This window comes from Moschus berezovskii, chromosome 26, assembly GCF_049115385.1.
Source record: "Moschus berezovskii isolate FMDL1 chromosome 26, NW_MosBer_1.0, whole genome shotgun sequence".
Classification (NCBI taxonomy): domain Eukaryota; kingdom Metazoa; phylum Chordata; class Mammalia; order Artiodactyla; family Moschidae; genus Moschus; species Moschus berezovskii.
Genome location: NC_142485.1, coordinates 19,723,997 through 19,749,650, shown reverse-complemented (window position 1 = coordinate 19,749,650; position 25,654 = coordinate 19,723,997). Strand labels below are relative to the sequence as shown.

Here is a 25,654-nt window from a genome sequence, read left to right as displayed (position 1 = left end):
TGATCTCTGGTGCCTCTGCCTTTTCTAAAACCTGCTTGAACATCTGGGAGTTCACGGTTTACATACTGCTGAAGCCTGGCTTGGAGAATTTTGAGCATGACTTTACTAGCGTGTGAGATGAGTGCAATTGTGCTGTAGTTTGAGCAGATTGATTATATTCTTTGCAACCAAAGATGGAGAAGCTGTATACAGTTAGCGAAAACAAGACCAGGAGCTGACTGTGGCTCAGATCATGAACTCCTTATTGCGAAATTCAGACTTAAATTGAAGAAAGTAGGGAAAACCACTAGACCATTCAGATATGACCTCAATCAAATCCCTTATGATTATACAGTGGAAGTGAGAAATAGATTTAAGGGACTAGATCTGATTGATAGAGTGCCTGATGAACTCTGGACGGAGGTTCGTGACATTGTACAGGAGACAGGGACCAAGACCATCCCCATGGAAAAGAAATGCAAAAGAGTGAAATGGCTGTCTGAGGAGGCCTTACAAATAGCTGTGAAAAGAAGAGAGGTGAAAAGCAAAGGAGAAAAGGAAAGATATAAGCATCTGAATGCAGAGTTCCAAAGAATAGCAAGGAGAGATAAGAAAGACTTCCTCAGTGATCAATGCAAAGAAATAGAGGAAAACAATAGAATAGGAAAAACAAGAGACCTCTTCAAGAAAATTAGAGATTCCAAGGGAACATTTCATGCAAAGATGGGCTCGATAAAGGACAGAAATGGTATGGACCTAACAGAAGCAGAAGATATTAAGAAGAGGTGGCAGGAATACACAGAAGAACTGTACAAAAAAGATCTTCATGACCAAGATAGTCATGATAACGTGATCACTGACCTAGAGCCAGAAATCTTGGAATGTGAAGTCAAGTGGGCCTTAGAAAGCATCACTACTAACAAAGCTAGTGGAGGTGATGGAATTCCAGTTGAGCTGTTTCAAGTCTTGAAAGATGATGCTGTGAAAGTGCTGCACTCAATATGCCAGCAGATTTGGAAAACTCAGCGCTGGCCACAGGACTGGAAGAGGTCAGTCTTCATTCCAATCCCAAAGAAAGGCAATGCCAAAGAATGCTCAAAGTACCGCACAATTGCTGTCCCCTATGGCCTGTCTATTCCCTCACGGTAACAAGTAACAATCCCAATTTATTCAACTGTAGCTGTCTTCCTGGTAGAATTTGGCTGAACGGCATCAACATTTTCCTAAAACACATAACTTAGATTCAAATTACTCCCCCAACGCTTAAAAGGTGAATGAAGGATTTGTTACCTGTGTGTGTGTGTGTGTGTGTGTGTGTGTGTGTGTGTGTATTCAACTCAGCATGTTTGTTGGTACTTACATGTTCATTTTGATAGTTGTTAAGTATATAAGGATAAGTAAGACATCATCTCTGACCTCTAGGAAATTTCAAACTGAATGATTAGTGTGTTTTCATATGATAATAATAGTGAGTCTGGTTAATTTATAAATCTCTTTCCTTCGTAGATTTTAATCATTTTTACAATGTTTCTTCTGAAGGCAAAAGAAAATGCTTGAAAATTTGTTAACTTTGTGTTGTGTAGGGTATGGAATTCCGATTACTTTTGCCTAACACCTTGACAGGGGCTAAATTCTTGTAATTTATTCACAAAAACTCTAGTACCACAGAGTTTGTAAAGGAAACTCATACTGAAAATGTTTCTGTATGCATGTGTGTGTGTCAAAGAAAAACAGGGGAGTCATAATGATTTACACAGAACCACCTGATGGCAGTTATGAGGATATAGTATATGCCTTTCCTAAGAGAACGTCTGGAATTACTGTTAGTTCCAGCGTCTTCTCCAGGAGAAATCTATTTCCACAAGTCATTTTCAGTAAAATGTGAAAGTTTCTCAGTTTCATCTATGTCATGAAAACTGTAGATCTTCATCTCACACAAAGAGAGTGAATCTTTATATGACTCTTAGTTTGGCTCTTCAATATATACTTCCAAACAGCTACAGATATTTCTTTCCACACTGGATTAGAAATGTTTGCCTTGAATCTTTTAAGATTATCAAAATGAGAAAACATTAGGCTGTCAAGAATCTGAAAATACCTCCCGTTTATATTCACTCACTCTTAGGCAGTCCTTGTCAGGATTCCTGGGAATTACATGTGGAAGCCGCTATACAACTGGCTGGTTTCATCAGTTAAGCCACATTTACTCAAAATGAATGCATAGTATTTTTCGCTATCACAGGATGAGAGATTATGTGTGGAAAGAGACATTTTCAGTATTTAAACAGTGCAAGTTACCCTTAACTATAACTTTCTCCAGATGATATGGTTATTAGTATATAATCACAGATTAGAAGTGTTAAATTATTTGAAATAATTATCTAATTTTGTCACACTAAGATTTCTACAAACATTATTTAATTTTGTGTGTGTGTCTGTATGCTATCTGGGCTGGAGACAAATAACTTGAGATGGTGACAGGGTCAGAGTAATGTCGTCTTTCATGAACACGACTGGCCATGAGCTATCATAGCTGTCATTTGTCAGACTGTTCGTTTTATGTATAGAATAAATCTCTTAATGTCATCCTTGAAGTGAGACTCAGTTTTAGTTTAGAATGTTGTATACCATCTTTTCTTTGATTTTCTTAGCACTGGTTTCTCATCAGGTCATTTCTGGAGATTCTTTCTGTTTAAAATGTGTAATAGTACCTTTAGTGAAAATATGTTATCTCTTTCTAGCATATAAACCTTGGTTTATCACTGCAAAGAAAATATGACTAAATAAATGTACCTACATTTGTGTCTCATAAAAATGTACGTAAACTCAAAATATGGAAAATTTATTATTTTACCTCTTTTGGAGGACTACTATCAATAATAGCCTGCTGAAAGTATATAGTTACTATACTTCTTCATGTTGTTGTTTAGTAGCTAGGTCATGTCTGACTCTTTGCAACCCCATGGATTGTATCCCGCCAGTCTCCTCTGTCCATGGGATTTCCCAGGCAGGAATACTGAAGTGGGTTGCCATTTCCTTCTCCAGGGGATCTTCCCAACCCTGTTGTTATAAAGTAGCTGATTATACTACACCCCCATAATACTGAGGAAAAAATGAATATTTTATTGAATTAATTCAGTGAAAGGAAAACAGATCAGGTAAAAACCAAAATCTGCTTTAGTAAACATAATTTAATATAAGAAATCTTTCAGATAGATTTGCTTTTTACCTGTATTTTGAAGTCATTTATAGAATCTTGGAAAGTCAGCTTTTATTAAAAATTTATCCATTAGGATTAGTCTTGACAAGAAATATAAAAGAAATTTAAGGTAATACCACTTCACACCCATTAGGATGGCTACTATTTTTTTTAAGAGAGAGAAAAAATAAATATTAGCGAGAATGTAGAGCAATTGGAACCCTTAGGCACTGTTGGTGGGGATGTAAAACGATGCGGTGGATGTGGGAAACACTGGAGGTTCCTCAGAAACAAAAATAAGATTACCGTGGGGTAGCAACTCAGGTTCAGAAGAATTGAAAACAGACTCAGAGAGATATTTGTGCACTCAGGTTTGTAGTAGTATTATTAGAGCCAAAACATAGAGGTACCTTAAGTGTCCGTTGAGAAATGAGTGAATAAACTAAATGTGCTCTGTACATAAAGTGGAATTTTACTCTGCTTTATAAAAGCCCACCACTCATTAGTCCAGTATTCTCATAGAGAAAAGTAAGTTCTTCGCATAATATAAAGGACTATATGTTTGGTTAGTTTGCTATTGCTATTAATTTTTACTTATACTAATTCAAATAGCTGTCTCCCCAAAACTATTTGCCTTGCTTTCAGGAATAAGACATGTTCGCAAAAAGCTAAAAAGTAATAGCAAGGCAAACTTTGTACTGGAAAGAACTGTTATATGTATGTGCTTATAATAATTGTTTTTGACCGAATTAGAATCATAACAGTTTCATTTAACAATTTCAAATTGCCACATCAAATTTTGTTTTTATTCTGATTTATGATGCACTTATATCTGAATCCTGTCCTATTGGTATCCCCACCCCACCCCCCGCGCCCGCAGGGATTTCCTGTGTAATAACCTGGTGATACTTTAATTTTTATATCTAAAATTAGATACAGTAGACTCTCTCATTATTGCAATGGAGCTTCCTCCGAATAAGACATTTCTTTTAGGAAACACAGGCAGCTCCAGGGATGGGAACGTGGGATAGGTATGCCTTTTTTATAAATAAAGTTCATTGTGCACTTCTGGAGATATAAGAAAGAGTATAAAATATGGTCCCTGACTTCAAGGGTCTCAAGTTAGGCCAGGGAGACAGACCTGCAAGTGATTTTTCATACAACATAGGAAGTGTTATGGAGCACAGAGGCAGGCGCAGGTGATTCTTTGCAGAAATAACTAAAGCCAGGAATTCGGCATTTACTGCCCCTGGGTTGTTCACTCTGTCCACTTTTGTGACTTAGTATTTTCTGTCTAACATTTCTGTGTATTTTTCCATTTAGAATATGTTGTTTTTCTGTACTTTTGATCAACAGTGTCAAAAGAATATGGCCTAGACTAAAACCAAACAATCTTATTCATTTTCTCTCCCCAGTTACTTCTGGGGCATCTAAAAGCTTGGCACCAAATAAAGACAATAAGCAGACTAAGGAAATGGAAAAAAAAAAATACAATTCTCTAGCTTGCCCTCAGCAACAACAGTATCACTCTACCAGGTAGACAGTGCTTTCCTCTGAATCCATTGGAGGCATCAGGTGATCAGTATCATTCTGCAGAACTTGAACACAAAAATTACTGTCTAGAATGAGGGTACAATGTGTTTGCCTGTGTGTGCACACTGGTTTGCTGGTTGTTTCTTAAAGTTAGAACTCGTATAACCTTGGAACCTTTTCCGGAAGACGGTGATTTTCATACTTGAATTTCAAATGTGCCTTTTCTTTAATTTTCTAAGCTGTTAATACCTTGCTACTAAAGAAGCAGGAAGAAAGAAAAAGGAAATATTAATATTAATAGATATCCCCAATCCACAAATCGTAGATTTCTCTGCTAATTTATTTAGTGTTTAGCTGGTACACTGGGTGGTGTATACACCTATGCCTACACACACACGCAGAGGTGTGTGACTAACAGCCCTGATCCTGAGCTCAGGTTGACAGTGTTCTTATTAAGAAAGCAGCAGTAACTCAGAAGAAAGGCTTGTCTGCCACTTTTTCATAGCTATGGTATGGCCTTGTGGAGAAACATTGTTTTACGTGGCCTTGTCCATGTCCTGTTGGAAACGGTCATTATCAGCAGAGCTGACTTGCACATCCTCAGTGTTTAACATAGCACTAATGGTAGATTCGATGGACAGGAGTTTGAGCAAGCTCTAGGAGTTGGTGATGGACAGGGAAGCCTGGTGTGCTGCAGTCCATGGGTTCGCAGAGTCATACCCTACTGAGCAACTGAACTGAATGCTAGATTAATTTTATTTTTAATTTATCTCAAACTTCGTGCTTTAAAATACTGGCTACATACATACTAACCTTCAGTCACATGTCATAAGGATTGCTACATTGCAGAGTTGGAACATTCCTGTGGTAGATAAAAATATGCCAAGACTGATATGCATTTCATGAAATCACTGTAATATAAAGTAAATCTAAAGTTTAAAATTAACAAAAAACACATTCATAGTTTGCATTATGACTTAGCATTATTGACTCATGGATATAGGTGAAGCTGGCTACTAGAAAACAATAGTTTGTTAAGAAATATCAAATATCTATAGCAGGAATTTACTATACACACACATACATATATATATTTTGGAATGAAATTTTCTCTTTAATGAGGAAATGAGATTTACTCTCTGTAAGGTTCTATCAGTCTCAATAAAGTTCTACCTCTTCACAATATGGAGGAGAAAGGAGAGTTCATCTGCATGGTTTTCTAATTATCTTCCCCTGAATAGCTTTCACTTTTTCTTAGGGATTATTTAATTTTTTAAAACCTATTTTTTCCACCAGTTGATTAATGTTGTACATCAGTTTTTATAGCTTTCTGCTCATATTGTGATTGCAGCTTTCTATGGAGCCAGCAAAGTGTTTAGGACAGAAAGATAAAATGCCTCCCCTTTTTTCACTATATAAAAGCCATTGTATTACAGAGAAAGTTACTGGTGTATGGAGAAATCTGTTCTCTCAGATCTCTTAAATGTCAGTCGTTTTTAATAAGAATTCTTTCACTGATGTTAATTAAAAAGAGGGCCTATCTCCCTGATGATTTACAGGGAGAAATAATAAACAATTGTCAGTAAAGCAATTGCTTTAAAATTTGAAAAGCATTGTCATCATCATTGTCATCATCACTGTCATCACCATTATCTTGTGTCGAAGATTGGGAAGCATCGTTGGGTGTTGTGTTTATATTATCCCTGACCCTCAGAGTAACCCATAAGATAAGCTTTATCTTTCTCATTTTACAATGAGAAACATGGAGCTGAGAGGAAGGTTAAATGATTTGGTGAAACTCCCATGGCTAGTCAGTAGCCGATCCAGGATTTATTCAAAATATCTGACACAAAAAAGTAACCTTCCCTTGATATGACTTACTGGTGATTCCCAAACCAGACCCAGGTCATGCACCCCCTGGATATATGCACAAACCACTTCTGTCTTTGTGATGAAAGTCATAAAGTTGGACGAAGAAAAAAATTTAAAGACAGCAGTAATATACAATTAGAGCATTTTACCAAGTTGGTTCAGTCTTTTTTTTTTTATTCCAACATGCCATTAATTCCCTATTTCCTTATGAACTTTCTGCCGTAATTAGTTCATTGTTAAATACCTTAAATAGGAATATTCTCCTATTTTTTAAGACAAATACAATAACTTCTTTTTTGGAGCCAAACTGTATATGGCTAAGCATTTTTCTTTTTGAGAACCTCCTCTGAAATACCAACAAGAGTAGACAGGACCTTTTGTATAAATGTAACCATCACCTCTACCACCTTGTCTTTTTATCCTGTAAGCCAAATAACCGCCTTCCTTCCTTTTTCTTTTTTAATTCTGCAGATACAATATGAATTTCCGTGTGCTTTTCTGTAAATTTTTCACGTTGATTCATTGAGTTTCCTGTCAAACCAGCTCCAGAGTAGTGAATCCAGGATATTCTCAAGCTAGTTTTTAGTCTTTCTTGACTTACGTATTTGAACAGTTGCGTGTGTTTTGTTTTGTTTACTCTCATATCAGGACACTACGTTTATCCTCCCCATTCTTTATGTTCTTTTTGAAATGTTCGCCATCAGTTGCCATTATTGTGTATCCTAAGTTCAGGGTCTTCAAGACCAGATATTGTTCCTCCATGTTATCTAGATAACCAGCTTTTTTTTTTTTTTTCAAATTTCCATTTCTCTTAAGTTAGTCAGCAGGAACAAGTGATGAATTTACCAAGTCCTTTGGTCTTTTGCCCAGGACTTTCAGAGTCACTGCAAATTGTCTATATTTCTTTTGGTAAAGTTATTCATCTCTACAAGATTCAGTAAAAGTGGTTAGTGGAGTATGATACACTTTCTAAACATACTCTCAGTCACTTCCTGGCGTGTACATTTGAATGATGTAGCCTTCTAAAAAGCTTGTGCTGTCCCTGTGAGTCATCATTAACCATACCAGTCCCTTTCTCTAAATGCTGTAGCATATTGCAAGGACTCTTCAGTGCTTAATACCTGTGAATTGTCATCAGTTATCACATACATCTTTAAAAGCCTTAGATTACCTACTAAGATAAGCCTCGTTTTTGCATTATTCTGCTCATTAATGTTCAGTACTTCTTATGTATTACTCACTTCTTGAGTTTCTAGCCTTCTCATAAGCTTTATTATTGGATTCTCTTCTCCCAGCTTCATTCCTACCTCTGTTTTTACCACTTTCCTCTTTTTCGACTCCTTCTTCCATTTCCCTCTCCCTATTCTCTCTCCCACCCATCACTCCCCTCCTACCAAATAAATGTCCAGAAGTCGTGCTCTGAACCAGAAGTTGCTTATTCCCCGGAGAGCCCTTCTTAGATCACTCAAAGAGAAGGTGCTCCTCCATAGTGAGTGTTTACTCAGTTTTGTAACCTTCCAGCTCAGGGTAGTTTTAGATGCACACTGTGCCGAACTGTAGCTACTGGCCACGGATGGCTATTGGACACGTAAATGGGTCTAGTGCCACATGTTGAAATGATAATATTCTAGATATACTGGATGAAATAAAATAGTAAAATTATTATCCTCTGGTTACCTTTCTTTCAATATGGCTACTGGAAAACTTTAAATTACATATGTGCTTTGAATTATATTCCTACTAGACGGCAATTTTTAGACACTCTAAAAGGAAATAAATAAAGAGATTCATTAGCACAAAGAAAAAGAGGAAAATGAATTATACATGAACAAATAATAAAATGTGTGGTATTCTAGAGCCATTTTGGATCGGCACATGTCAATATGCCCAGAGTGCTTTGTTATATTATTGCACGGTCTGGTGGAGGTTGAACATAATCAGCCCTGATTTGTCAAGAAAGGTTAAATTATGTTCAGAATAATCCATTTTTGAATGCATAGAAGTGTTTAATATGTTTCAGAAAGAAATTCCCTCAAGAGCAGAGGAATTAAAATGCTAAATTAGCAGTTATGTTGAAAACTTGGCTATCCAGAGTGTTTTAGTCCTTGAGTTTTCCAAGAGAATTAATTTTTATGGCTGCAGCTTTTTAATAAGGCTAAGTGATAATTTTTATGTGAGGGTAGTTGATAAATTTATGGGAGCAAAGTAAGCCCCTAAAAGAGTAAAAGTACCAAAATATCAAAACCACTTTTTCTTCAGAAATGTTTCTTAATATTTGAAAGGAAGTGTTATATTTATATTAAAATTATTTCAAAAAGAATTTATTTTTGTTGTTTAAAATTAGTACACGAATTTGATCTCTTTATTCAAGAGGCTTTTGTATTTAATACCTGCAATCTCTTTGTTCATCTCCATTTAGATGATAGTAAATGTTTCTCAAAGGCAAATTCTACAGTAAAGTTATGGATAATACAAAACTAAAACCTAATCATGGAAAAACAAATTAATGTTTTGAGCATCATGGCAGAGTTGTATGCATGAAGTGATATTATATCACAGGTTAATCTAATCAGCTTTCTAAACAAGGAAGCTCTGAATAACCATCTACTGAAAAGATAGTAAAATTACATAAATCTAGTTTCTGCTAAGAAAGTCATAACAGCACACACAGAATGGAGTGTTGACACGGATTTCATTATTATTGATATCACTTCAGTTCAGTCGCCCAGTTGTGTCCGACTCTTTGTGACCCCATGAACTGCAGCATACCAGGCCTCCCTGTCCATCACCAACTCCTGGAGTCCACCCAAACCCATGTCCATCGAGTCGGTGATGCCATCCAGCCATCTCATCCTCTCTCGTCCCCTTCTCCTGCTGCCCTCAATCTTTCCCAGCATCAGGGAAAGACTCTTTTCAAACGAGTCAGCTCTTCACATCAGGTGGCCAGAATATTGGAGTTTCAGCTTCAACATCAGTCCTTCCAATAAATTGTCTTACATATGTTTCTGATAGAGATGTCACTGCCCTGTTTTGCTAGGTGTTTACAATAAGAAAGAACTGACAATAGACAATAAAACTGACACTAAGGGGTAGAGTTAATGTATTCCAGATAAGAAAATTAAAATGTACAGTTGTCATGTGGTTTCTTGCCCTCTCTACATAGTAGAATATATCCCAGTAAGATAATAATTTTAAGATTATCTGAAATTGAACATCTACTTCTATTTCTTGGGTTTGCTACTTCAAATAAAGATTCTTTTTCTGATTTACATTTTGAAAAACTTGAAGCTATTTCCCAAAATAAAATGCTGTGAAATAATTTTTCCCCAAAATTGCAAATATATTCTCATTTCCTCAACTTTAAAATCTTTCCTCCATATTTTTCTGAAATAATAAGCATCCTTATATATCTCCTCAGTTGAAGAAAATAAGAAAAAGTAGATAAAAGTATTAGAAGAAAATCAAAATCAGTACTTATGATAGTACACTAGCCCATTACATTAACCTTAGAATAAGGAATTGAAAATGATTAAGTAAATTAAGTGAATGTGCAACTGTATTGAATTTTTTTTAAACTAATATTATGCTCAGGAGACGAGCAAACTGACCTTCAGATATTATACCTCAATAGTTCTCTTACAGTCATCCTTTTTTTTTCTAAAACTATTTCTCATGGAGAACATTTTCTTTAATATGCCTGAAACACCTCCTAACTGAACTATGAACCCTTAGTGTCTGTCTTGGAATAGACTGTGCAAGAATCAAAGACAAGTTAAGTTTTGACAATTAAATTAATAAATAAACTATTAATGGCTATATTATTTAAATGGATTGTTCGAATTTAATGAACATTTCTCAATATATAAAGTCTGAGTCTGTGATTATATAGCCATTAAGTAGAAGCTGAATTAACATGCTGCTGCTACTATGATCATGTTCAGAAAGCTTATTGGATGAAGTATTTGTCTAAGATTGAGAAGTAAATATTTTAAAATTTACTGCTGATTTATAGCTATGTTAGATCATATCCCTAGTCACACATAAGACTAACACATCAAATATGAACTCTGCTGCATTGTGATCCATTCGATACCTTCTCTCTACTTGACTCTTCCCATTCTTACTGTCACCGTTTATACACTTTTCCTCTCACCATCCTCCTACAATAGTCCTGTAACTAATCCCCAGTGTCTCCAGGTCCTGATTCATAGAGCTACCAGGTTAAGTTCAGTTTTAATTAGTTTACTCCCCTGCTTAAAAAAAAAGAGTGACTTCCTGTTCCTATTCCTTATAAAATCACGTTCAACTCTACAACCTAATGTTCAGGATCCTTTAAAATATAGAATAAATTTACTTTTTAAATTATTATTCAATGCTCCCCATCCCACTTCATCTTCCCGACATATACTCTAAATTTGACATCAGTCACCTTTCTCCAAATAGGTATTCCACTTTCCTGCACTTCCTTCCTCATACTGATAATTATCTAAACTCCAGTCCATCTCCACATGTTAAAATCTTGCCCAAAACTGTGTGGCCAAGGTTATGTGTGTCTTCATGAAATTACCCTGTATTATTCCAATTAAAATACTGTCAAAAGGCACAGATTCTAATCTGAGCTTTGCCACTACATAGTTTTAAAATATTAGGCAAATTATTTGTTTATTCTGGGTCTTAACTGAGTCATGTATAAAATAAGGATATCAAACTAATTTATCTTGCCAAACCTGCCTTAAGATTATATTTAGAATCAACAAGTTTAAGTCAAAGATCCTTTTTTTTAACAGTAGTTCTTAACCTGTAGTAACTTCACAGACTTCAGCAATTCTGTGAAAACTCTAAAACTGGAGGCAAAAGTTTGAGTTTATCTTAAAATATACAAAGAATTTTCTCCCTAGGGAGAGGGTCTAAAGCTACTTTCATTAGCTTCTTAAAATGGTTTATGATTCCCAAAAGGTTAGGATCTAACATTTCCCTGATCTAAATCTTTTATTAACACAGACACACTCAAGGGCTCTGTCCCTCTCTCACTGTCAATGGTAAATACCTAAAAGCTTTAAGAACATAGTGCTTAGGTCAGTTATCTTCTATAAGAGATCCTCAACCCCTTTTCCTTAATATACCTGACTGTTAATGCGTGTACATGTGATACGCTTCCGTCAACAACAGTTGTGCACTGCAGCATGCTAAATAAGTTCTTAATTATTTATCCTGTGGATCTGACACCATATCCTACAGGTTTGGTACCATTCCTTGCATGCTAGCTCCAATCCCATCACTTATGTCCTACTAATTCCAAGTTTCAGTACGTGATTTGGTAGTAGCAGCTGTAGTATACTTGGCATGTTATAGGTAGTAAATATTTGTTGAATGAATAAATGAATTTATTCAAAGGAGAGCTAATAAATGAATGGTATTTTAAAAAAGAGAGTTTACATGAGAAAGATTATGCCCAGGATAAAATACCATTACTCAGGTTGCACTAAGGTTAATTAACTCTAACTGTGAATAAGATATTTAATGATACTTGAGGGAAATATAAGAAAGAAAAGTAAGTTAAGCATTTGCAGCTTAAAGAAGTAAATTGTAATTGCTGCTTCCTGAAAAGACCAAAATTGCAAAGTTGCTGTGTATTTCAGAGACTTTGTTAACAGGACAAAATATACCAAGAATAAAATACAATCGTACACAATAATTACAATGAAGACAGGATAGTTCTTAAATCATTAATGTAGTAGTCACTTGTACTTCTGTGTTAACTTTAGTTTCCTTAATTTTTTATATCTAATGTAAAAGGGCAGCGGTCTGACAATCCCAAATAGGTACCTCTCCAAACTCCAGGCCCTCAGGAGGCTGATGCATTGAGAGGCCAACCATCCTGATAAGAGCAAGGACTGCAGGAAGGTAATTTTCTTTTCGCAGATAACAATTTGATACCTATAAATCAAAATATGCTTTGTTCATGTCTTCTTATAGCTCTGAGCTCACCGGTACTGCATACAAAACATTCCTTGAATGAAGAGGTCAATTTTATTAATATACATTCTGCCTATTTAAAAAAATACAAAAGCTAGAACAAGTGAGCTATGAAGAACTAAAAGCTGTGCAGTTAGCTCAGTTTAGGTGAATTCTCCTCGCAAAAAGGCAAGAATGTGATTTCTAGCTGTGAGGTGGGATTTCTAGCAGTTCTGTCATATTTCTCATTAGTCAACTTCTTCTCTTTTGTTCTCTTTCCTTTCTATAGATGGCATGTTTATATTCCAGAATTAAGAATTTTTCAGATTTTAAAAAAGATGTGATTTGGCAGTTTCTTATAAAGTTTAACATTTACTGTACATTTTAGCACCCCCACACTTTTAAGTATTTACTCAGGGGAAATGATGATATAGGTCCATACAAAATGCTGCCTGAATTTTTAGTAGCTTTATTCATGATCGCCAAAAGCTGGCAACAACCCATATATCTATCAGCTAGTGAATGGATAAGCAAATTCAGGTGCATTCATACAATGGAATGCTACATAATCAAAATGGTCAGATACTGATAGGTCCTTCTCCAGGGGACCATCCTGACCCAGGCATCCAACTCACATCTCTGTGTCTCTACACTGGCAGGAGAGTTCTTTACCAGCTGAGCCACCGGGGAAGCCCCGTTTTTGGCCAGTGTGTGTTTATAGTTACGTCCCAAATTTTAATTCTTAGATTTTTAACTAACAAAAAAAAAATTAGTGAAAAAATCTTGAGTTACATTCCAAATACAATTGACAATAGCCTGCCAAGTTGCTATGTCCATGGGATTTTCCAGGCAAGAATACTGGAGTGAGTTGCCATTTCCTTCTGCAGGGGATCTTCGCAATCTAGGGATCAAACCTAGTTCTCCAGCACTGCCGGCAGACTCTTTACTGTCTGAGCTACCAAGGAAGCAAATACAATTGACAGAATGTCAGAAGGTATAAATTATTTGAAACCCTGCTTGTTGTTTATTCGCCAAGTCGTGCTTGACACTTTGCGACCCCATACACTGTAGCCCGCAAGGATCCTCTATCCATGGGATTCTCCAGTCAAAATATGGGTTGGAGTGGGTTGCCATTTCCTTCTTCATTGAAAAACCCTGCTAAATGTCCGTAAATGGTATATGTATCTAAGATGTTGCTGGGGCTAAGTATAGACATATTACTGCATACAAAGAAACTGGTTGTTAACAATCATCTATTGACTGCATTATCTTCTTTTTTTGTAGAACCTTTGTTATGGATGTAATATTGTGTTTTTGAAATGTTTAAGGACTTTTTTTTTGTTAATGTGTAATTGTTGTCATAAATATTACGATATAAGATAGTATAGTTGTATTTGGGAGGGGGGAACTTTTATCTTTGAAAACTGACTTTCAGCTGCCCTGCAGGCATTGGGACATCTCCATTTTCCAAAAAAATTGGAAAATTCTGTTTCAGCTGTACAGTTTGGACAGCACAGCTTCAAGTTTATGTTGCACAGGTTGAATATTAGCTCATTAGAAAGATCAAAGTTGTAGAAGACGAAAGATAGAAAGGATCTCCACGAGGAAAATACTCTAAGTTGATACCTAAAATTTTAAAGCCCCCAGTTTTCCCATGTTTAGCACTGATATGAAATGTTTAATTTGATCACGATTCTAGACTTAGCCAATGTATGGACTTTAAAATCAGAATGAGCAGGAAGATTGATAGGGTTCAGAAATAGGAAGTAGGCATTGAGAACTTTTAATACTTTGGGATTTTTTCCCCAAAAAATTGTCTTGAAAATGTTCATGAAAGATTTCAGAGAGAGATATAATAAATTCAATTAACACATAATTGAAATAAATAATTCAAAAAATAATTTCAGAGAGAGTAGTCAAGTCGTTCCTAGGGTCATGTTTCTTTATGGTAGATATCAAAGACCTAGCTTAACATCTTGAGATTAGATTATTTCCTGGTGCTTCAGTGAAATTCCTTCCACAGCTACATAACTTTTTAAATTTTCAAATCTATTAATGAAAACACAATGGATCATGTCACCTAAATTGATATTTTATTTCCCCATATTGGCTGTCAGTTTCGTTAAAAGAATCAGTTCATCTCTTGTATTTGTTGGCACTTTAATGAGAAAATACCTATATGAGAATGATCAAGTCATGGTTTTGGCACTCAGCAACCTGAGTCACTAAACTTGTTAATTGAGATTCTTGATTGAAGTCTTTGCATAGCTCTTCTCTTGAGAAACCTAAAGCATGAGAAATTAATGCATGCTATGGGAAAGGCAAAATGCATTGATCATTTTAATGGACCTGGAATACATTTTCTTCATTCCTATTCCTTTGGTCTAAAATGTTAAACTAGAATGTAAAATTTGCATACCTACTTTTGGTTGGGGGGGCCCACGTTTACAAGCTCATGTTAAAGTTCACTACTTTAAAGCAGTTTTGATGGAAATATTTGGCTTATGTTATATAAATATGTTCAGCCTGTTGAAAGCTAGCTGTTGTCATTGTTTTTTAAACTATTTTATTGCTGTTACTGTTTTGTTACTCTTTTCTTTTGTTTACATCACTTCTTCCAAAACTTAGGTTTGGTTAGTTTCTGCTCACATGTTAGCATTTTTCAGGGCTTGACAGACAGTGAATAATACTCAGTGAAACCTTAGACAGTTCATTTAATTGCCTTGGCATCAGTTTCATTAACTGTAAATGAATATGTTGATGATCCCTTAGGAAAGCAATTCTGAAATTGGGGATGAGGTGATGAGAAAGGTGACTTTCAAATTACATCCCCTCTCATACATATAACAAAAGATGTTATTGATTGGCATGTATTATGTGTGGTTTCAAAGTAGAGAAAAGAAAGGTTACAATTCTTTTTTAGTCCCTATATTGCTTCTAGAATTTATGATCCTGTGTTCATAATCTTTCCATATTGTTCCACCTCAACAAAAGCAAATGACTCATTTTTAGAAACTTAGTCTGCTTTGAATTCTGTCAGTTGCTGAAGAAAGGGACTAAAACACTTCAAGATGTTGAAATTGAGATAAGTCATAATTATGAGTTCTGTTTATTGATTCAGTTTTCTTCATTTTTATTCACAAAGTAATTTTGCCTTCACAGTAAGTGAAAGAGAAGTTGTTTCTAACTACCTAAGAGAAATACAAAGGAGAGTTTTACTTTTAACCTTTATTTTTTAACTTTCATTTTTAACCTTCTTTCTGACAACACACGTTTGTTAACACATGAACTCATATCCCTGTCCACCACTGTGTGTGTCTGTGTGTGTGTGTGTGCGTGTATTTAACTTTCTATGCATCCTGTCAATACTTGTACTAATAACCATTTTTACTAATAAGAACAGTTCAGACTTTGGAAAGTAATCTTTGTGGCTTGCTTCTTTTTTTTTTAATCCCACTTATTTTATTCTAATCAAAAAAAAATATTTTAAGCCATCTATTTTATCCGTTCCTGAATACTATTGTCTTGACTATAATTGCCTGGTTTCCTTTCTGACTGATCTATTGCTAGCCTTTATCTGGATGTGATTAAAGAATATAAATGCTCCACAAAGCACCAGAATCTCAGCCAGAATATTTTCAGATTCGCAGCTAAAATGATATAGAACAAGGGGTTTAGCTGTTAAGCAGCTCAGATTTGTTGTCAGAGTGTGTGAGGGACTCTAAATTCATTATGCTAGTTGTTCCTGCAGTGTAGCATTTGAAAAATAGCTTCCACTGTTTATGGATTGTGGTCCTCGGGCACCAGATAGTGGATGTTGGAATGTATTGCAGAAAAGCTGATTAAAGTACTAGGATCTGTAACTGTAAGAGTAGAAAGTCATTTGTAATACCTGAGTCTGACACCTTTGGGTGTACTTATAGGTTTCCTTTTGAAAGCTTTGGTTTATTATCAGTTTAACCATGAGGGAATAACTTTTTATTTCCCCCAAGAAAAGTGCCTTTTGGAGAAAACATCAATAAGCTGTACTAGGTGAGAAGTGTATGTAAGAGGATTGATTTGAACTTTGAAGATCCCAAATTCTGTGTGATTTTATTTCTTAGGTTATTGGAGTCATGCTTCACTGTGACTTTAATTTTAATGGTAGCTGCTTTCAGGTCTCAATTTCAGATTACTGTATCGCAGGAAATGTATAACTTACTCTAAAATATAAGCTGTGCCAGAATTTATGTCTTCACCTCCCATTACCCCTACTTTGGGCCACTTTCCTCTCCAACAAAAAGTTCACCGGCGTGGAATATGGAAAGACTTTAATCACAAAACTTTTACAAATCTTTAAATATACTTGCATTCTCCTTGTTGAAATATTTCAGTATTTTCTCATTGTTTTCAAAATAAAGTTCAAACTTCTTAGAGTACCATTCATGTGATCTTTCTGTTTCTTCTCTGCCTAGTTTTTACCCAGTCCCCTGTAAAATGGCCTTTTTTTTTCAGGTTAAAAGTGGACATTTCCTCTCTCATTTCTTTTCCTTTGATTGCTTCCTTCTCCCCCTCCCTTCATCCAAGTATTATCACCTGTTCTTACTTTAAAAACCCTGCACAACTTTTTCCTCTTCCAGGAAACCTTCCTTGGACTACAGTTAGCCTGCTTCTTATTTATCCCATTTAGACTAGCCTTTCAACTCTTTATAGCACTCTGTGAGACTCATTTCCTACTCTCATCGTTGGTTTACTTGTCTTGTTTAATAGACTATTATTCCTTGAGTTCAGATATGATAGTGTCTTTTTCAGTTTTGAATCTGGCCTATAGGCCTTTCAAATAAATGGTTTTTGCCTAAATGAGTGCCTTTTATAGATAATTCCATAATTTCCCTTACTTTGCTCTTGATTCTTAAGGCATTTTGAGGGTATGGGTCGAACCATTTTCTCAAAAGGATCTTAAATTGACTCACTCACTTCCATATTGCCACCTAAAATATTTTAATAAGGGTAGATTTTTGTCTTTAGAAAGATAAGAACCTTATTTGCTGGGGGATTATAATATAGATTTCAAATTGTCAATCAGTTGAAGAATCTGGGATATAATATATGAAAATTGGAAAGGTAAACTCTTATCATGAAGCAAGCATTCTAGCTTATTCACATATATTGTTGAACCCATGACTTCATTGGTATATAAAATTCCCTTAGGAGAGAATAGATATTTGGCAACTTTTTCCTGATTTGAAAATTACTGCTTACAGTTTCTAGATTTTAATAAAATCTTAACCCAAGAATCAAGAGAAATGTTTAAACTAAAAACGTATTTGCTAATGAAGGGTTATAGAATTTAAACATGTGCTTAATGGCCCTGAGATGTACTTAAAATATTTGCATCAGTATTCCACATTCTGTAGCAGAGCAAACAAAATGCAAAAAAAATTCATGTTTATAAGTGATAAGATTTTTTTAAAGTAATTTAAGCTTATTTCTTAATAGAATTATAACATCTTAATCTAAAATTTTATTTCTTATACATATATATGTATACACACTTAATATTTGCCTTCATATAATTATTTGCTTAGACATTTTATATAGTTATTTCTTTAATGATATAGCAAACTGAGTCAGCATGTTATAGCTGAATCATGGTCCTAGCTGTTCTTTTTATTCATTCAATGAGCAAACTCTATATTATTAAAATTCCTTGTCCTTCAATTGTGCTGGCAAAGACTTGCTTTTAAGTTCTTGAATGCCCTAAGAAATTTGTGTGGAAAATTCTAAAGTATATACCTATTTTCACTCTTTGGTATGTTAAGCAATAGAATGGAAAAATATTATCCACATCTTAATAGATGAATGTCTGCTCATTCTCAGAGACCCTAGTCTCCTTTTAAAAAAAATATTTTTAAGATTTATTGTTTTTAAAATTTGGTATTGAATTTGCATAAAGTGTAGATTGCAGCATGCTATAATATTATTGTCATTTAAGAGCATATTCATGGGTTTTTAGAGTACTGCCTCCAAGGGGTTCATAGCATTTGGTACATAGTTTATGTATTTCTCGTCTACAGACTTACCCTATCGAGGCAAAGGCTTCATGATCCTGATTTTTTTTTTTTTTTTTTCCTACTGCTATAAAGCTCAGCAATGGTAATGAATGGTTGTGTGGGGTTTTTGGTGGGTTTTTTTTTTTTGAAAAAAACTTTCCATGTCATTAAAATAAAATTGAGGATTTTTGAAGACTAGTAATTTGTCCCTTTAAACAGCCACATTATTTTGCTTTTGTCTCAGAATGTATTATGCTTCACAAGTATACTGTGACAGTCTGAATGGAAAAGGGGGGAGGGGACATTGTCTTCAACTGGCATGCTGTTATCAGAGGGAATGTGTTTCTGGACACGAGATTTAGCATTCATTGGTCGTCTGAAGAAAGCTATTTCATCTGAGGATTGGACAAGAAGCTGCGTCAATTTGCTGCCCGTCTCCAAGGCACTGGTGATGCTGCCTTCACAAGCTGGCTAACGTCACGGCTCCATCACCCAGCGGGGTGTGGACTCTCTTTTTCTGTTCTTCTCTATTTAATTCTCTATTTGCTGCCTACTGCATTTCTTAATCTGTCTTCTGCCAAATGCTAACAGCATGATATTTTGCAATCATCTAGGTGAATACAAGAAAGACGAACTCCTAGAAGCTGCTAGGTAAGTGATTCCATTCATTTTAAGTGAGTATAAGGCATTTAAGGGAGAAAGGGGGAGGGCAGGTAGAGGACTATAAAAATTAAAGCATGTTATTGTCTTGGTTGGATTTTATGCGATAATGTGGATAAGACCTTATACTAAATCTTTGTATACTTTATTTTCACAGTTAGTGTATTAAATGAGACTATCTTTCAATATGGTGATGATTGTAAGGTTAATTTTATTTGGAACATTTCTTAAGGTACCTGCAAACCTGAGTTGCCCAGCTTTTTGGTTCATATTCTTGGAGTATTTAAATAACTATATCTGTATTTTTCTCTGGGAATTTTCTAGCCAAGCTTGAATGAGGGGCATAAAGTAAATGTTAAAATTCTCATCCATTTTCTTTTGTTCTTGGTCATTTATAGTTTAATTGATTAGCTTTTTACAACATTTTGTATGTATATTTAACTCCAGTGTTTTAGATCACTTATCACACTGAAGTTTGTTTGTAATTAAGAATGTGACTTTGTGCAGATAAATAAAGCAAATAATAATGTAGAAATCACCCTTATCTAAAATATACCACTATATGATGATTAACAGGAATTAATTAGGAATATATTGATTGAATTAAGTATAGCAAAAGACATTCATTTAGAACCGTATAAAAGAAATCAAAGAAGTCATATGATTTTCCATTCTGTTGTGAAAAATATCCATAAATATTCAAAAGAAGCACTATAATTTTATAGGAATTGACTTACTACCTTTTTGTAGGAGTGGTAATGAAGAAAAACTCATGGCTTTACTGACTCCTCTAAATGTGAATTGCCATGCAAGTGATGGGCGAAAGGTAAGTCATTAAGATGTAATATTCCCCTTCAATGATTTCTATTTGCTTTACAGTTAAAATTTTTGAAGTTGGCATATATATATATGTGTGTGTGTGTATACATATATATACACACATCCATATATACATGGCTGCATTTCACTGGCATCTTTTCACTGTAAATGAAACACTGTCGTATCTGTTATTGGCAGTTGTGACATATTCATAGAGCTGGTGGAGCAAGGATTTTAAGCCTCTTCTCTTAAATGTCTGACACTGAAAGTTATTTGTTAAATGAAACTGCAGCTTTTTCGGGGATTGCAATTATAACAACATATATTATTTTCTGTGTGTGATAATGAAAATTAAAAATTTTTGTTTATGTCCTAATTACCCATCTTTGTTAGGATATATGTATTTTTTGTTTCTGGCAGAGGAAAATTTGTTTGCTAGGTTACCAATACTTTTTCAAGCTGAGAAAATGCTAATGATTTTTCAGGTCTGTTGTAACAGCCCTGCTTTTTTTTCCCCCCATTGGCTAAGTTTTCGTCATTATATATTGAAAGAAAGATTAGAGCAGTGAAAATTATCTGTATTAATGTACACTTGTCATAAGATAATGTATGAAATGTACAGTTGGTATCTTCATTCTCTGCTTCATATTCTTGCTGAATTTAGACTGAAAATGTAACCCTTTAACTGCAAAGTATTTAACTGCAGTATTTAACTGCAAAGTTTTGCAGTGGTTTACCTAAAAGTACTTTGTACTATAAAGTCTTTTTTAAAATGATGATTAATTTTTTAATGTTAAATGATGGCTTTTATATTTTTAAAACCTAAAACAATTTTAAAGTACACTGTAGACACTGAAGAAAATTATCTTGTACCTAATATTTAGGTAATTAACCGCTTTGGAATTATTTATATCAAAAATATGCTATGGATGGTATCAGAAGGATGGTACCCCCTTAGAAATAATGAGCTGTTTTGCATTTTAAAAAATCATTTTTCTCTGAGTGATAATTTTATAATTAAAATCATTCAGCTTTCCTTGACTGCCTCCACACTCTTATCCCTATTCTAATGAAATTCATGTAATAGTGGCATTGAATTGAATCCTCTTGAATATATGTTGTTATTGAAGACGGCTTGAATATTATTTCGCATGGCCTAACATTTGTCCATCTAACATGTCTCCATTTATCTCTGAATAAATGAAGAGAGACTTCTACTTTCCTGGAAAGTTAAACTATGTATAAATTAAGCTATAAATTAGCAAAGATTTATTCAGTACTATGAATGACTTTTGGGAGATGTTTTCAAATGATAACTGCTCATTTTCCCTTCAGTTTTGAAGTTGCTTTGGAAATTTTAACTTTCTTGTGTTAGAGTTCCAGATTTTGTTTGGATCCTCCTAGTAGATAGGTGACTTTTATCACTATGCACAAAAAGGCTGTCTTATCTGTATGTGCAACTGTGTCTTTAGACAGAATTCTCTGAGAACCCAGCCTGCTTCAGTTTCTCACAGCCATTTTAATATAACAAAATTTATGTGAGATTACTGTAACAGGAGTCAGTTTCTATCCCAGCCTTATTTCTCCCTTCCTCATCCTTATACCTTGACACCCCCATTTCTGGCTCAGTAAATCCTAATAATTAAGGAGCATGAACTCTAATAACAAATTACCTCTTCTCTCTGCCTCAGCCCTACACAAATAGGTAGATCTTCTTTATTTTTCCTTCTCCCCAAAGGAGGACACCCTTTCCTTATTGCTGTAGCTGAACCTAATATATTCCTCGCTCAGGTTCCTGTGGTTCTTTTTCTGTATTACTCGGTGGCATTTACCAGAGTTCTTGATTGTAGTCATTCATACATATCTTTTTCTTCTACTCGTCTGTTAGCTCTCTTTTGTACCGGACCATGCGTGGCACTTTGCATGTAAGAAGCTTAGGCTACAGATATGCTCCCCGATGAACATAATTTTATCCTTAGAGTGAAAAAAAATCATCTGTACTCTGCCATGTAGGAATTTAACTCATAAGTATATGAATGGGAAATTATGTATTTTCTGTTATTATATATTATTACTAGTATTATTTTATTAATTTATTTTTGAGTAATTATAACACAGAGGAGAATTATATATCTTAATAGGTAGAACATTTTAAATGTCTCAAATATTATTATTATACCGAAGGTCTCGTAACATAAAAATAATGCAATAATTTTCCAGAATGTGTTCCTATACTTTTTTAGATTATCAATTTTCTCAAATTAGCTAGAAAAAGAAAATTAGACTTAACCTTTTATTAGGTTTTGGTGCTATGCATAAAACATAAAAAAATCACTCAATATTGTTCATCGATATGCAAAATGCAAATAAAATTTCATGATTAAAATTGAATAATGTGCATATTTAGATATTACCCTTATTTATGGCACAGAGCAATTCTTATTAGATGTACCACTTTCCCTGAAGCCATAGAATGGTAGATAATCTAGGTGCTGAGGGAGGCTGGGAAAATATCCTTTAGTTATGAAAATCTCTTTGTTTTCTTGCTGTTGATGTCACGAGAATGTGTAAGCAAATCTAGCTGCTAAATTATGAGTCTACCTGATATATTCAGTATTTTTCCAGGCCATTTAATTCATTTGTTTATCTAGAATTAAGGAGATCAGATTGTATATTAACAAGAGGACACAGGTGCTTTACGTATATAGTAAGGTATATGAAGTTTCATTTCTTGACTTTGCATTTTAGAACACAGTGCAGAATCGGATTCATTTTTAACAGATTTTTAAATGACTGTCTTAATGCTTAACTGAGTCTTTGGTTGGCTCTGGTTTTACTGTGATTCCTGGTTTGTAAATTTTAAAAGCCCATGGAAATGTCAATTTTGAAATGTTTTTAGAAAAGAAATGATCCTTATACATTAACTAGTAGGTGGAGAAATTGCCAAGTTACGTGTGGGGTTTTAGAATTTAGTATTCCTTTTTCAAGTAGTAGATGGGCTTATACAGTGACAGTGTGAATTTTAAATAGTCTCCTAATTCTGTACTGTGACTTGATGATTATCTAATTAGCTAATAATCTGAGTGGTTAAAATTTTTATTTCCGACAGACATTTGGTTTTCTAACCTGTAGAGTCTGAAAATAGTGAACAAGGTTTTAAGTAATTTGTATTGTTATATTTTGTTTTATTTTACATGTGAATCAAAGCAGAGCTTGGCTCCTCTAAAAATTTCCAGTTGTTGTTGTTGTTTTCCCTAAAAAGCAAAGACAAAAAAGTTTTTAGTAATGTTTTGTTTTAAAATGCCACTTTCATTTAATTATACGTGTATTCTACTGCTGGGCATTTTAGAAACATAGGGCATTGATATAGTTAGACATAGCATTCCAGTTTCCTATTTTGATTGTAGTGACCAGGTCCTTAAAACAGATTGCTTCCCTTCTATAATTCCTGTATTTTTGAACTTATATTTCTTGTCCTTTAATCTCCCTTTACAGCATTTTCTGTCAAGATCAGATGTTTTATTAGCAATTATCCAAATATTCTAGTCTTGTTTGATATGTAAATTTAAGATGGTGGTCATCTCGTTTTTCAATATTAATTTTTATAAGGATTTTTCAATGTATGAAAATAAATTTGTGAATACATCTCAAATTATTCCAACACTCAACCCTTTTCAGAATTCTTTTAGGTCTCTCTGTGTCCCTTTTCTGATTGCCTTTATCAGCTTCCAAAATAAATGTCCTGAATTTATCCCCTCCTTATAACAAGGAATAAGTTGGAGTTTGACATTATGTATTCCGAAATATGTATCTTTGCATGCATTTTCTGTGCCTACCATTGCTGTAACTGTACATCACTAAATATTGAAAGTAAGTAAAGTTTGGTTGGAATTTTTATTTTCATTATTTTCAGTGTAATTTCTGGTGGTTTCTCTCTGCTTCTTTTGTTCAGTCAACACTCAGTACATACCGTGTATAGGTCACTATGCTAATGTCATGGGAGCTAACTGTGTATTTAATAGTATTGGTTCATCGGAGTTCAAAATTGATAGAATCATTAAGATACTATCCTAGACAGTGAAGCCAGTGCCGAAAAATGTGATTCCTTTTGCTGTGGTACAGTTATAAAATGTAGATTTGAGGTGAGGTGTTTTTTTCCTAGCTCTTTTATTTTGACGGCATTAGTATTTAGACATGTATGGTCTTCTGTAAGAAACCACAAATTTAGATGAGAAGACAACTGGAGAAGCGTGTTTTAAATTCAGAAAGATTGCTGAAGGGTTTCTTTATGTGTCAGATTTCTGCAGTGTAAATGTTTGCTTCCATAAAATAGTTAATAATGAATAAGACTCTGGAAATGGAGAAAAGTAAAGTGTTTTAAAACCATTTTTTAATGGAGATCCATCAGAAATAAAGTAGAGTTTAATACCATCCCTCGAAGATACCGTAAAAAACTGTGTGATAGAGTTGAAAGAGCAAATAGGCTTTGAGGCCAAACAGATGGATTCTATTCTCTACTTGTCTGCTTTCTAAGCATGTGGCTATGGCACTGCAGTTTTCAGTGTATTCTTTACCAAATGAGGGTAATGATTCCCATTCCACAAGACATTTGAGAGGATTAAATGAAATTATGTGATTAATATAACCCACAGTAGAACCTCAGTAAATTAGATCCCTGCTCCTTTGATGCATTTTTTAAAGCTTTTGAACATATTTAGAATGGACATATACATAGTTTGGGGGCTTCCCAGGTGACACAATGGTAAAGAATCCGCCTGCCATTGCAGGAGACGCAGGGGATGCAGGTTCGATCCCTGGGTTGGGAAGATCCCCTGGAGAAGGAATGGCAACCCACTCCAGTATTCTTGCCTGGGAAATCCCATGGACAGAGGAGCCTGGCGGGCTGTAGTCCATGAGGTCACAAAGACTCAGAGATGACTGAGTGACCGAGCACGCACATACGTACTTCTGAGTATTTTAACAGTCCCTAGTTCTCCACTTAAATTGTATGTTACCCACACTCAGTCCCAGGTTGCATTTGGATAAAACGTAGGTTACCAGGTAATATGTAACACATTCAATTGAATTAATTGTCTTGAAACTCGGTCTTTGCTCCCTGTCCACCCCACATCACATGTAATAAATAAATTTATTTTTGCAGATTATAAATTGAGAAATGTGTTCATAAGACACATATACCCATTTTAAGAATATCTTTATTAAAAATTAATATCTGGCTGAAAAATAATGCCATGGTGTTCATTTGAATTCCATAAAGCACATCCAGTGAGGTGCAAAGGATAAATAGGATTAGTGCAGTGTTTTTGTATTCATACTTAAATTTTAGGATTATATGAATTTGTCATATTCTCATACAGTATTCTTGGTGAACAGCTTTCTCCTTCAGTGTAAGTCTTCTCTAAATTTCATGTTGGAATGGATATTAGCAATCCTCTCATTGTTACTTTGAAGATCCCTCAGTGAACCAGGCCTCTCATTATTTATGATCTTGACTGGTCCTTTCCCAGATAACCTGTGAACAGTGACTGGAATTGCTTTGATGAATAAAGTTGAAGTGATGCTCTGCCAGGTTTGGGACTAGCCC

At 34.7% G+C, this 25,654-nt stretch overlaps 1 protein-coding gene across 2 annotated transcripts in view; it reads left to right on the top strand.

Moving 5' to 3' along the window:
• TNKS (tankyrase) overlaps positions 1-25,654 on the top strand; it is a 159,249-nt gene that overhangs the window by 60,064 nt on the left and 73,531 nt on the right. For both annotated transcript variants that reach the window (XM_055416540.2, XM_055416541.2), the window contains exons 4-5: positions 19,185-19,221; positions 19,981-20,056. In XM_055416540.2, the coding sequence (XP_055272515.1) occupies positions 19,185-19,221; positions 19,981-20,056 (113 nt within the window). The remainder of the gene's footprint in view (positions 1-19,184; positions 19,222-19,980; positions 20,057-25,654) is intronic.